The sequence below is a fragment of the Rhinopithecus roxellana genome, chromosome 8 (assembly GCF_007565055.1).
Source record: "Rhinopithecus roxellana isolate Shanxi Qingling chromosome 8, ASM756505v1, whole genome shotgun sequence".
Classification (NCBI taxonomy): domain Eukaryota; kingdom Metazoa; phylum Chordata; class Mammalia; order Primates; family Cercopithecidae; genus Rhinopithecus; species Rhinopithecus roxellana.
In genome coordinates this window covers 54,554,878-54,569,114 of record NC_044556.1, presented here as the reverse complement: position 1 = coordinate 54,569,114, position 14,237 = coordinate 54,554,878, and the positions used below count along the sequence as shown (strand labels likewise).

General features: G+C 49.2%; 1 protein-coding gene across 2 annotated transcripts in view; it reads right to left on the bottom strand.

Annotated features, from left to right (window-relative positions):
- OLFML2B (olfactomedin like 2B) overlaps positions 1-14,237 on the bottom strand; it is a 46,345-nt gene that overhangs the window by 21,695 nt on the left and 10,413 nt on the right. The window contains exons 4-5 of one of the 2 annotated variants that reach the window (XM_010373616.2): positions 7,147-7,323; positions 969-1,200 (exon numbers count right to left, since the gene is read on the bottom strand). In XM_010373616.2, coding sequence (XP_010371918.1) covers positions 969-1,200; positions 7,147-7,323 — 409 coding nt within the window. The remainder of the gene's footprint in view (positions 1-968; positions 1,201-7,146; positions 7,324-14,237) is intronic. The other variant, XM_010373617.2, reaches the window with a different exon arrangement.

Here is a 14,237-nt window from a genome sequence, read left to right as displayed (position 1 = left end):
ATTTTGAGCAGAGATGGAACATGGAGAGGCAAACATTTCTTACAGAGGACACAAAGAGCTCTAACCACAAAAGCAATAATTGGTAAAATAGACTTCATGTGCTCATCAAAAACACCATTAAGGAACTAAAAATGCATGCCATAGGTAGGGATAAAATACTTGCAATTCATATGATGGCAAAGAACTTGTAATCAGAATATGTAAAAAACTCCCACAAATCAACAACACACACACACAAAAGACCAAAAAGCACAGTTAAACATGGGCAAAATGATGATGCCAGCTACTGGGTGGAGAATAAACATAGTGGAGGCAAAGGCAGAAGCAAGGAGACAGACAGGAGGCTGCTGCATCAGCCCTGATGGGGAAGGACCCGCTCAGACACATTGGGGAGAGGGGAAGAGCTGGGGCCTGCTGGGAGTGCTGGGCAAGGAAAAGAAAGAAGAGAAGAGGAGGAGGAAGCGGCGAGGAGGAGCACAGGAAGAGGAAGAAGCCTAAGGAACCAAGGTAAAGGTGAAGTGAAAAGGGATCATCTCTCTTCCATGAAAAATGAAGGACAGAGATCGAAGGGGAGGTCCTGGAGACTCAGACAGGAACCTCAGGGCCCTCGGAGGGAGGAACAAGTGGCTTGTGGCTCTAAGCCAGTCAGTTCCCCCACGCCTCAGTTTCCTCACTGCAAACGGGGAGGACTGGACTGGAGGGCATTGAAGTCCCTTCCAGCCCAGCCACGTTCTGCCATATGGTCTTCTTCAAGCCCAGAGAAGTTAAGTGACTTGCCCAAGGCCACTCAGCGAGCTGTGAGGAAATGCAGTGGCAGCGCTGGATAACAGGGTCACAGCAATAATCAGAATGCAGGAGGGGTATATGGCTCCCAGGAAGTCCAGCCATATACCCCTCCTGGTATATGGTCCAAATGGTGACTCCCTCCCTGCCCTGCCTCTGGGGCCACCCTGTTGACCCCAACTCACGCTGCTCTTCAATGTCATTCTCTTCTTCAGAGACCTTGGCTTTATAGTAGGTGATGCCCCGGATGACAGTGGGCTGGGAGGCCGGCCGGCCTCTCAGGTGGACCTGCCTCTGCAGGGGCCGCTGTGACTTCACCACCTCAGGTGGAGCCAGGGGTTGCTTCTGCAGAAGCTCGATGGAGTTGATCTGCTGGGACACAGTTTCTTCCTGCAGAAACCGCTCTTCATACTGCTCCTCAAAGGGGACACAAGGGAAGGTCAGGTCACTGGTCAGAGAGGCAGTGGGCAGGTGGGGGCAAGGCTGGAGCCAAGGCTGTGCTAATAACAGCAACACTTCCGAAGAGCCAAGCACTGTTCTAAGTGCTTTATACGTTTACATATGTCAACTAATTTAATCTTCTCATCAGTTCTATGAGGTAGTACCTATTTTTATCATGATCATTTACATTTCAGGAAACTGAGGCACAGAGAGGTTATATAAATTTCCCAAAGTCCCACAACAGGTAAGTGGTAAGGCAGATTGAAGCCAGGATGTCTGGTTCCAGAATCAACGTCTGTATACTTGACGCATACTGCCCAAAGAATTCAGTCCTCCTCTTGGCTCTGGCCTAGGGATGCTGGGTGACTTAGATCTGGTATAAGTTGTTTTGGGTGAGATCCATGTGAGGGGAAGGATGCCTGGGCTGGGACATGAAGCCCAAGGACCAGGATGCACACTGCCTCAGGATGAAGCTTGTTACAGCAATCAGAATGGACTTCCTAAAACACATGTCACCCCAGCCCCCAAACCCTTCCTCCTGCGTACAGAATAAAGTCCAAAGTAAAACTGATCTTGATCTAGCTCAGCATTCTTCTCTCTTGTTGCGTGCCCTGCACCCCACGCCTTAGGCACTCCAGTAACTTGGCTGACTACTGAAACTCTTGGCTCTCCTGAGCCACTGGATCTATGTCCAGCCTGTTTTCTCTGCCTGGAAAACCATTATACCTCCTTCCCCCATATATCTACTTCTCAAGGCCCAGCTAAAATTTCAGGTCCCCAAGGAAATACTCCTGGACCTTCTAATTCAGAATTAATCAATCTTCCCCAAGCCTCATTTTGTGCTTTATGGCAGAGATTTCTCATTGATTACCCAAATTCCCTGCCCTCTTGTTCCTTACTAATGAAGACCTGGTTTTATGGGAGTGGGCATGGGACTGAATTCTGGCCAGTGGGGTATAGGAAGAAGTTGATGGGATGTGCATTTGGAAAAGTTCTGTATAAGGGGGGCTGATTCAGCTGGGAGGCGTCTTTTGTTCTCTTCCTCATTTCTCTGGACTGAAATGTGGACAGAATAGATGGAGCTGAGCAGCCATCTTGTGATCATGAGGGGATTTTGAGGATGAAAGTCACTAACGACATCTTGGAGCTAATCATGCCAGCCCTGGACTGCCTGCTTCCAGAGTTTCTTTTACGTGAAAGAACAACAAATATTTCTATTGTTTAAGGCACTGTATTTGGGTCTCTTACCCAAGCCGAACACAAGTCCTAATGAATACAAGTCTGTGCTTCTGCTGTAGCGCCTCTCCTAGCCTGCTTTCCACAGGCACTATTTAGTGATGTTGCTATCTCTGCAGACTATGGGAATCTGAAAGAAGAAAGACCATTTCTTGTTCATCTTTGATTCCGCTGGATGGAGGCTCCCTAATATTTGTTAAATTGAATTTCTGAATCACAACAAATCCCAAGGAATTGTCTACATTGGTAACTAACTGGCATTTGATTTTGTCAAAACAAATGATGCTCACATGGCCCGGTGACTGGGCATCTGGATGGCGCTGTGAGAGTGCCCCATGACAGCTCTGATCGTGTAAATGGACCACTCTGTCCGCCATAGAGCTGCTGCCCAAGGAGGAGCTCCTGTGTCCACAGTATGGCAAGATCTCTGGTGCTGTGTCGGTCTGTCCAGTCAGATTCCTTGTCCAGGATTATAATTACCCACCTTTGAAAGCAAAGGACCTTGGGCACACGACCTGTGAACTGACTGTGCTCAAAGTCAGGGCCACCCCACAGGTGGGTCCAGCTGCTTTGGTGGCTCCATCAGAGAAGTGTGAAAGCCTGAGAGGAGTGTGGCCCAGCCCTGCTCTCCCCAGGACTCCAGTGGCTGAATAATGAAGAGGTGGCTTCCTGCAGCCCCCTAAACTGTGAGGTCCCTTCTCAACCAGGGAGAGGTGAGTGAGCTCCCTTTAATCTTGTCATTCTAGGCCCGGTGGAAGCCACCCAGAGAGCAGAGCCCATGTGGAAACAAAACCTGTGTTCCTAGATGCCCAGTGCCCTGAGGCAGGGCAGGGCCTTTAGCCACTCCATGTTGGCTGTAGGAACTTGGCCACCATGGCCAATGTGCTCCTTTTGCACAGGAAGGAGCAAACCAAGCTCTTGCTTTGATCTTTACAATTTGGCCTGGAAAAAAGCCCTGAGTCCTCATTACCCCCAAGGACACGCCCAAGCCTGTGCCTGTTTTCTCATGACAAGAGAGTTCTGGATGGCACAACTGATGGGGTTGTGTATCTCTCTCTCCCCAGCACACAGTGGTGACCAACTCCTGAAAGGCAGGGGACACCCTTCTGCCAGCCTCCCCTGTCTGCCCAGAGGAAACAGGCCAACTTGCCCGGCTATGCCTGGGGCAGCCCCTACTCCTGCTCCTTGCCCCTCCCTCAATTTTCTGTTCTTGCTGGTGATGTAACCTCCACCTGAGCTGTAGCGGGTATCTGGTTGGTGGAGATGATATTTTAATGAACACCTATTATGGCCATGTCCTTTGTATTATTTTTAACCCTTACAACAATGGGGAAAGTAGATACCATCATCCACATTTTACAGATAAGGAAACAGAGGCTCAGAGTCGTTCAGCAATTTGGTTGAAAGTCAATCAGTTCAGTGGCTGAGAGGGGCAGTTCTCAAGTCACACAACTCAGGTCACCCCCAGGCTGCCTGCCCTCAGAGCCTGCCTCTTCCTTCCATTAAGCCTCTGCCTGCAGCTGTGACCACAGGACTAACTCGCCTGCCATCCAAAAACTCGCCTGCCTCCCGTAGTCCTCCGGGTCGTGGTCTGGCTCCCACCCAGCAGACTTGGGAGATCCCTCATTTCCCACTAGGAAGAGCTGCTCGGCAGGCTGTCAGGAGACCCTGGCCACAGCCCATGACTCAGACACTGAAGGGCATCTAATTACCGGACCCTGGTCTCCCTCTGCATTGCAAAAGCAGGTTGTCATTTCTTCGCCACAAACCCCAGGAACTGTCTTTAATTCCAGGCTCTCAGGGAAGGGTGGGAACTGCAGTGCTTTCTCCCAACCAAGGAAATGGAGCAAGACCATGGACAGCCCTTGCCAGAGAACATATAATTTCCTCGGATCCACGGGCGACAGGCTGCGCTGGGTGGCAGCGGCCCCCTCCAAGCTTCGATTTCCTTTCTCTGTGAATCCAAGAGTCTGTTGTATGACTTCAGCTCCTGGAGTCGAATGTTCCTACTCCCACCTTGCTCTCTCCACTCTCACCCTGCTCTCTCCATTCCCAACCCTGCCCCCAGAGCCCCATGCCAACCCCCCAGGCAAGGACCATCTTAGAGAGAAGCCCTCAACAAATTACCACTTACCATTCCAAGAAAGCTCTGACATAATCTACAGGAACCCTAAAAATAAACAACCAAACCCAGTGCCCCTTCGACCCGCTTTTTGGCATGGGGTTCACTAAACAGAGGGATGGCAAAAGATCCTGCCTTGGGGCCTCCTGCACCACTTCCCCTTTCTGCCCCACCGTCCTTGTGGGGAAGGATTGTGCTAACTTCAGCAGCGTGATGAATGGGGACTGGAGGAGGGGAAGGGATTTTGCTGAGCAAGGAGAAAAAGGGTTTGGTGTGTTTGATTTGGTTTTTGCTGTTTGCCCTCAGGAATTCTGAACTGGGTTCCCGAACATACCACATAATGTGTCATCAAGACGACAGATGCATTCTTAAGCTCAGCTGACTGGGAAACTGGAAGCCAGAGTGGGAAAGGGACATCTGGCTCTGTTGGGCAGCTGGGCCGCTGATGCCAGGTGGGCTGAGATAAGAGACACTGCACCCAGCTGTAATGAGTGGGAGCCATCAAGTTCCCTTCCAGCCCAAATGTTTTCTGGCTCCTTGGTTTATGAGCTCAGACCCACTCAGAGATGACCCACCAAGCAGACTAAACACTTGCTCAGTAGCCAGCATGTCAGGTACACCCAAAAATGAGAATCAAAATAATTTTTGAAGAAATATGATATTTCCAAAAAAGCACCAAAGTAGTCATCATGGGCAAAGCCAGAAAATTATTGACCTGTTTTATATCTATTTTATGGTTTGGAATTTTTATTTTGAGTTACATATTGGGGAGGGTGGAGGCACCATACTCTTTTCAGGGCTTGTTGCCTCAAAAGCCCCAATCTGCCTGCAGTCCTGCCTTTGGAACATGTGGGCCTAAGATCCCCAAACCCAGCTGCTGCCTGCCTGGCACCCTTTGATGAACTGCCCTACCCAAGAGTTTCAAGCCCACATACCCAGCCTTCCTTCCTCTCTTATCTAAATCCTTAATGGCCCAGGCAACACAGTCCTGCACAGCAATGCTTCCCAAAAGTTCTTCACGTCACAGCATACAGAGAAACCAGCTCAGGGGCTCCAGCTGTCCCAGGCCCTGCTCAATCCACACTCAGAACGACTCCCCGAAGCTGAGGGGATCCCTCAATGGCCCACCTGGAACCCACTCCCCAGACACCAGTGTGTCACGGCTCTGCCATCTACCATCAACCCCTGGTAACCAGTTAAAATCAGCGAAGTCTCTCTTAAATGCTGTCATCCCCTGGCTGCCCAATGACCCCTTTTACAATACTTGATCCAGACCCATCTTGCTAATAGTGTGCCTTGCTAATTAGGACTCTTCAAGTCCTGCCACCAAAACTTACCTGTTTCCTCTTCCTTTTGGACTATCACCCAAATTAATGCCTATTTCTTGGACAACAATTCAGTAAATAACCCAATACATTAAATGGGAGCATTTAACCATTAGTACATAAAAATAACTTAGTAGTAATTGGAACCAAAAGAAACAGGCACCAAATGGGGAGGCATTTTTAAGCAAGCAGTTCTTTCAGTATCACTCAAATCATATTAGACAGTGTTCCCATCATGGGTAACTTTGTGCTAGGAACACAACTGGGTAGGAAGAAACAGAGGGTTGAGACCCTTTGCCACCACTTCCCAACTGAGAGAGGGAGACCATGCCCACAGCTGGATCTGTTTCCTTATCTGTAAAATGAGGATATTGATCTCTGTCCGGCCTGCTTTTCTAGGGCTGTGATGACAGCCACATGGTATAGGGATGAAAATATGTAGTAAATTACAAAGTCCCCTATAAATGAGGAGGGAGGAAATATAATTTGTTTCCAAACTGGGGCATTTTTTAGAGTAAAAGAGGGTGCTATTAATAACCATGCCAGGGCCAGGTACGGTGGCTCACGCCTGTCATTGCAGTGATTTGGGAGGCTGATGCAAGAGGATTGCTTGTAGCCAGGAGTTCCAGACCAGCCATATTTACAAAAACTACATGGCAAGACCCCATATTTACAAAAAATAAAAAGTAACAAATTTTTATTACCAGGCATGGTAGCATGTGCCTGTGGTCCTAGCTAACCAGGAGGCTGAGGCAGGAGGATCACTTGAGCCCAGGAATTTGAGGCTGCAGTGAGCTATGATCACAACACTGCACTCCAGCCTTGGTGACAGAGCTGGAACTTGTCTCTAAAAAAAAAAAAGAAAAAAAAAATGCTATGACAGCAGGAGTAAACCAGGATGGTCCCAGACAAGCCAGCATGCATATCTTCCCTATTTACAAACACAAGAGATGTTCACAAAGGTGGGACATAAGATTGTGAAAAAAAAATAGGGGCTGGGACTCAGACTCAGATTTCAGTCCTGGCTTCAACACTTGCTGAACCTCTCTGGGCTTCAGTGTGAAGTAAAATGGGGTCAACTGCTCATCAAATCTACAGAACCTGCAGAACTATTGTATGGATGAAATGAGCTCATCTTTGTTAAAAGTCTGAAGCCTGAAAAGTTCTATGCAGAGGAGAGATGCTGGTATCATGCTTCCAAGGCTTGTGATCAGAGGCCCTTGGAGGCTGGGGCTGTACCTCTGGGTGGGCGTAGGCTGCCGCCGCATCCCTCTGCAGGGCTGAGCGGATGTCTGGCATGCTATCTAGGATGTTTTCAGAGCAGTTTTCTTTGCCTCGCTTATTCATCTCAGTTCGAATTTCTTCTATGTCCTCTTTGATTTGTTCGTTTTCCTTGGTGAGGTTTTTAGAAACTTCCTGAGAAGGAAAAAAAAGATGATCCATTAAAGCACCCGAAGACAAGCAGGAGGCAGCTAGCAGCCATCTTCACTCAGAGCACATAGACACAAGAGACAGGCTGAAAATTCATCCAACAAATGATTGGGGCTAGAGAGTGTGCCCAGTCCTGGGCTGAGCACTGGTACCAGGTCCCCTGGCAGTATTTCCAGGGCAGTTCAGCCCTGGTATATCCAACTACAGGAAATACTGCCCAAACTACCATAGCTTTTCTATTAACAACATTGCCAAGTCTCTGGGCCACCAGGACACCAAGCTCTTTTTCTGTCCTTTGTATATAGTCCACCCTTACTCCGTGTTGAAGAACATTAAAGAATTCCATTCACTCGCATCCCATACATGTGAACCAGTAGCTCAGTCAATGAAAGAGGGCCTTTCTAAGTAATTTTGGAAGAGGTGGCCAAACAAACAAACAAAAAACAAGAACAACAAAACTACTCTGCCTTTTTAGTGAGCAGAAACCATTCCCTGGTACTTTAAAAACATCATTTACATAGAAAATTGATAGGCCTGCTTCAAACTTTCCTATTTACTCATAAAAACCGTTTCACTACACGACCCCTCACTTGGCAAATTAGCCATGCTCCAGACCTGGTTAATACCAGAGAGGGTCAAGGCTACATTTCAGTCAACCAACACTGGTGAGTACCTCTTGAGTGTCTAAGTGTAGTGCTACAGAAAGAAAGGCTTTAAGTATCCTTGGGGTTCTGGACCTGGGTGGGGTGGGAGAGATGTCAACTATAACTGGAGATGGACAAACCATGTCAAGTTCTGTAAATGCCAAATGTGAGGTTTCCTGAGTTCAGAGCAAGAGGAGAGTGGAGGCATCCCAGGTAGCTTCCTAGAGAAGGTGAACACTGAATGGGATTTAAATCAAGGAAAGTTGTTGACAGCCTTAGAGGTGTCCCTTCTCCTCTAGTTATTTTTAAAGAGATTTGACTACATTGAGATCCAACTTTGGCCCTCATACTAAAGTTTCCATGAGCATCTACATTTTTAAATGTGATGTCCTCCATTGGGCCCTGCTTATGAGGTTGAGGAAGCAACAATGTAAAATACAGGATGTGTTTGCTTTCCATCTTTCTTTAACTAACAGACACAGGAAGTGTAAAAGCTGACATTGCCAGGCACAGCTCTGCAGCCTGGTGGGATGCTACTAACATCCTAGAGGAAAGTCCCAGTGATGCAGAGCCAGGGGACGTGGGTATATCCAGGCAGTGACACCCAGACACCGCGGCTCCAGGGGCTCCTACAGGGGCTGCCCAGAGAAGCCCAATAGGTGCTTGTTAAATGAACCTGGCTCCCGAACCATCAGCCATGCCATTCTTATGGCATTTCATTGCATGCCAGATCCTGAGCGCTGGAAGGGCTCAGTGTGTTCCATGGCACTTAGGCTAAGCCAGCCTCTCTAAATTGCACAGAATTAACTGTGAGACCTAAATTCCATGAGAAAGAGGTCTTGTTTTAAGAACGCCCAGAATGAGTGATCTTCCTGGGTGCACAATCACTCCTGATAGGTGTTGTCTATCAGGAGGTCAAGTGTAATGGGTAAGAGCATGGATTTTGAAGGAAACCGGTTCACCCCTCCATGCTGCTATTGCTAGATCTGAGATCTCAGGCACATTACTGAAACACGTCTGCTTCAGTTTCCCATCTGTAAAATGGGGATAGTATTAGCACTTTTCCTATAGGTTGTTAGGAGGATTAAGTGAATTAATATATATGGATGTGCATGAAACATACCGGACTAAGTGGCTGTTATTTTTCATAAAATGTTACAGCTGGAATGGACCCAAGAACTCATGCCTAATCTTTCATTTCACCTGAGGCCCAGAGCAAGAATGTGACTTGCTCAAGACCACTACAAAAAAGTGACAGAGTGGAACCAGCACCCGGTCTTCTAGCCCTTGCTCCTTCAGCTCACCTGTTGGATCACTAAGAACACCAGGAGAGGATCCTGGCACACATACAGCTCTCAGCAGCACCAAGCATGCCAAAAAGCCAGAGAATACTTGCAGTTTGGGTTCAGGATACATGACAGGATATGCACAGATGCTGAGAAATACAGAAATGTTGGACTCTCATAAATCCTCACTATTCAAAGTGTGGTGCAGAGTTCAGCAGCATCAGCACCACACAGGAGCTTGTCAGAAATGCAGATTCCCAGGCCCGCTCAGACCTGCCAAATCAGAATCTGTATTTTAACAAGATCCCCAGACGCTCTGCGTACACATTAAAGTTTGAGAAGCACCGCCTTAAGTGGAGAAAGCTTGGGGCACAGCTGCTTGAAGAGTGGACAGAAATGTGTGAGAAGGTCTGTTTTATAGGAGCTAAGTTCTTTCTGGGACTGATGGGAAAAGTTCCTGGCCCCTTAGTGGGGTTCAAGCATTTCTGTAGTCCATCAGCACCTGCTGAAAGCAACACCTGCGGATGCCTTTCCTGTAGCTCTCACAGCCTAAGACAGATCACCAAGCCCAGCAAGTGCAGGGATTCAATGTGTTACCTTTTTATTAAGGTGTTCATGTGCTCAGTGCTGCACTGAGGGTTCAAGGGTGAGCAAGGCCACTGGGATCCTGCCCTGGTGAAGGTCACCCTCCATGAGGGGTAAGTAGGCAATAGACAAAGAAATAGACAAGAAAATATCAACGAGTGAAAAGTGCTCTGCAGAGACTCTGCCAGGGTGATGTGACAGACGCAGGCACTGACTCCTCGGTCAGGTTGATAGGCTTCTCTGAGGAGCGGACTGAAGAGTGTCCACACCTGCGGCCCAGCACTGGCCCCAAGACTCTACTAAAGGCGCTGATACCTCTGGGTGGACTGGCTGGCTGGGCCTAAGCATCCTTATTATTTGACAGAAGATCTCACTAGATTCCTAAACATCGTGCATCAGTGGGTGTGGCATGCTCACTGTGAGGCAAAGGGCGTCCCCCCAGGTCTTGGGGTTTCTAGGGCCCTAGGGAGCCCCCCTTCACATTGGTTTAGAGTCTCCCATCCCCTTTCGGGTGTCAGTGAGGAGCTGTTATTCTGCATTTCCACAGAGGAGGGTTTTACGCAAGCCTGCCCTGAGAACCCGGAGGAGTAGTACAGTTTATTCCCCTCACGGGAATGGCAAAGCCGGCCAGCCGCCTGAATAAACAAGAAGCTGGCGGTGGTATCACCCCATTGGCCTGCAGGGCTGAACCAGCTGGTGTCCCCCAGGGCAGCAGCCACAGCTGCCCCTCCTTGGCCACCCCCAATCAGCCACCTCTAACCTGGGGGTGCTGACCCTCAAGAGCTCCCCACCTCTCCCTGGGACTCTGCGCTCCTCACACCAAAGGCCTTTGGTGAGGCAATTCTCAGGAGATGCAGGGGATGCCACTTGCACAGAGTACCCTCGATTCTGCCCTGGGGGATAGGTGAACTCCATGATCTCATGCCTCAGGCTTTTCCCCCGGGACAGCTACAACCACGACATTTATGGTGTGTGCAACTTGGCTCGTGGGCAGTGCTGGCAACGTGGCAGAGGATGTGGGAATTGTACCTATCTGGCAGAAGCAAGTGTACCCATGGCCCCTGCCAAGGATCCTGGCACAATGAAGAAGAGGGAAGGGAAGAGGGAGAAAGAGCAGATAGATAGAGGGCTGGGACAGAAGGCTGGACACAGCCAACTGTGGCAATGAAAGATTTGGGAACTTTGTTCTCATGATTTCTTGGGCCAGGCAGAGCCAAGGAACTGAGAGGTGTTCATAGAACAAGTGCCATGTGCAGGACTGGTATGCAGTTGGGCACTAGAGGGTGCCTGATGGGAACAGGTGTCCACTGGTGCCACACTGCCAGATGGAACAGGTGTCCACTGCTGACTTCAGCCAGATGCACACACACCAGAGGGAGAGAATGTGCAAACAAGGCAGGGACCCTTGTCAAAGGGGAACCGGATGCAGGTGGAGTTAGGAGTACAGCCATCAGTCAGCCCTAGTCAGTATGGCTGGTGTTTTGACAAGCCATGGAGGGCTGGCACAACCAGATGTGTAGACTGGTGGAATGGGTATGAAGGACACAGACTGTATCCTGACCTTGTCCAGCTCTTAGACACGTGTGCGTGTGCCTGGGTGAGACTGTGTAGTGGCTTAAGCCAAAACCTTAGGACCAGGGGAAAGATGACCATGGGGCAGAACTCTGGCAGTTCTCTGTGGTCTCGCTTTTACAACCAGAATCAGGGACGGGGTGTGTGTAGGGGAGGGTCTGGCTCTGGAGACCAGGTGTAAACCCACACCACAGTCATGGCCTGCTTATATAACCACATAGGGCAAGGGATGAAACCTCTCTAGGCCCCAGGTGGAAAAAGAAGGAATGATGACACCTACCTCACTCAGGCTTGGCATGGAGATGGATGAGGGGCTGCATGTGGTACAGTGCTGGGCACAGAAATCGGGCTTGAGGCATGTGGGTGAAGCTGGAGTGGAAGGGACCCCTGGGGTCTCCATAGCAGATATGCAGGTGGAAAAGGAAAGGGAAGCTAGGGTTTGGTATGGCTGGCGTGGGGAGGAAGGTAAGTACCCAAGGCTGGTGTGCTGTAGAGAGACATGTTAGACACCTGTGGGAGTAGACAAAGCCAGACTGCAGGTGGGCCAAACCTTGGCCCCAAGTCACACAGCAGGTGCACACAGCCACATCTAAGGAGGCTGCATAGGAGGCCGCCTGGTAGGTCCTGTGGGCATCAGGATTCCCTGGCAGATAGCTGGATGTGCACAGGGCTAAGATCCAGATGGCAAGCCCAAGGGCATATGGGACATAGTTTCTCGTGGGAGTGAACTAAGCAAGTGTGACGGTAACTGGACCCAAGGAGGGAGGGCTCGCAGTTCCCATCAGCTCACCATGCTCACCGTTTGCACCATCCAGGAGACAGCTAGGACCAGATGGCCTGGGACAGCCACCCCAGCTGACAGCTGTCTCCTAGCCCCTGGTAAGAATGCTGGGGAAGAGAACAGCTGGAAACAGCCGGCGCTCCTGATGGCAGGACAGGTGGGCCGTGGCCTAATCCCTCCAACCACAGCTGATGGGAGAGACAGGCAGGCCTGGGTTCAGGGAGCCACCAGCTGCCCCATTGAACACTCATCCAACCAAACAGATGTGGAGCATCCGTCCTACATCAGGTGCGGGACCAGGGCCTGGGAAACAAATATGACTTGACCCAACTTGCCCTTAAGAAGTCCAGGGCCTGGCAGGAGAGTCAAACAAGGCAACAACAAGAAGTCCCAAGCCTCTGGTGATGAATTTCTGTATTAGGGATAACATTACCCCTTAAAATAGGGCCACTCGAGCCATGCACGCCTGCACATCCTGGCAGCTCTAAACTGTTCCTAGGCAGACAGATGGAGGGCTGACACTTGCACTGTAAGTCTCTTTAGCTGAGAAGAAAACCTTATTTTCCACAATGGCAAATTAGATTTGAAGTATATACAACCCCAGGAGAGGTAATATATTGGCTTTAACTCATATTAAGATGTAAATTGAATTAAATAGCGTTAGGGCTGAAATATATCTTAGAAACATTAACTTCAACCCTCTGCCTTTTCACGTATGAGGACACTGAAGTCAGGCTGGGTAAGCAGTGCCCCTCTCCCAGCCTTCACTTGAGGAAGAAGAGTGAAATGCCTTACAGCAAACCCCTCGGAGAGAGGAGATTTGATCAGGAGAGAGAGTGAGCCCTGGGGGTGTCTCGACAGGGTTGCAGGGTGGGAGGAAAGGGGAGGCTTGGAAAGAGACAGCTCCCCCAACTCACAGCCAAGTCTGCACAGATGAAAATTACGTTTTCTTATTAGCTGGTGAAAAGATATATCCACCAGGGTCAGGAATGCTTCTTTGATCATGCCTTTCAGTCCAGAAACACAAAAGCCACCAGTGCTTTAGGTGTGGGGGAGAAGACCTCAGCAATGCCTATGCCAGTACATTCTGGGGAGCGGGCCAGTTCTGGGTCTGGTAAATCCATCGTGGACTTAAATCTTCCTTGGAGGCAACATTATCAGGAGAAAAGGCTTCAGCTGGGACACAAGGTTCCCTGGTGCCATCTATGCTCATGGATGTGGTTTGCAAATTCCAGCAGGTAGACTGGAGAAAACGGAAAGAGACACACACCAGAAGGGACAAGGCAGAAATCACACTATGGAAAGCTTACAGGCATGCATCTATTTTAAGAGCATGGGCTATGCACCCACACATATACAAAGGCACATGTGTACATAAGCATTTCAAGCACTTATAAACACTTACAGGTATCCTGCAGCAAGGTGGGAGTGGGTCATTTCTTCAATAAAATTTGCAAATTTTACAGAAATGACTGAAACCAACTAAAGCCTTGATGCTGAAGATTATTTTAATGATCTGTCCCTCTGTTTGTCTTTTTCTCCACTTTAGTAATCAATCTGCCCCTGGAAGCAGTATGTGCTGCTCCGGGTTGAACACCATGCCTCTAGTCCTGCTGTCTTCAGAATCCACCTTTAGGCCTGGGCAGCCTACAAGTCTTTGGGTCTCTGAGTGCACTAGGAGCTCGGATGAAGTCTTTTCTTGAGCTGAGTGAGTGCCACTGCCAGCTCTGTATGCAACAAACAGGGCTTGCCTTTGCCTTTGGAAATTACAGATTTTCTTTATAGACTTTTAACTCCTGTATCTTCAGATACTTATGTTCTGTGCCCACCCACCCCTCAACTCCAACATGTACCCACACTTCCTGCATGTCCTTCCCCTTCCCAGCCACTCACAGGAAAGAAAGGGTCTATGCTGGACTGCTGACCACCTTGAGTGTTTCTTGTTCCTGGAGCAGTTCTAAAACTGTTTTATGAGGTTTCAGACCTCCCCCAGTGAACTGGAAAGATATTTTTGGAGTTAAGTTTCTAGAA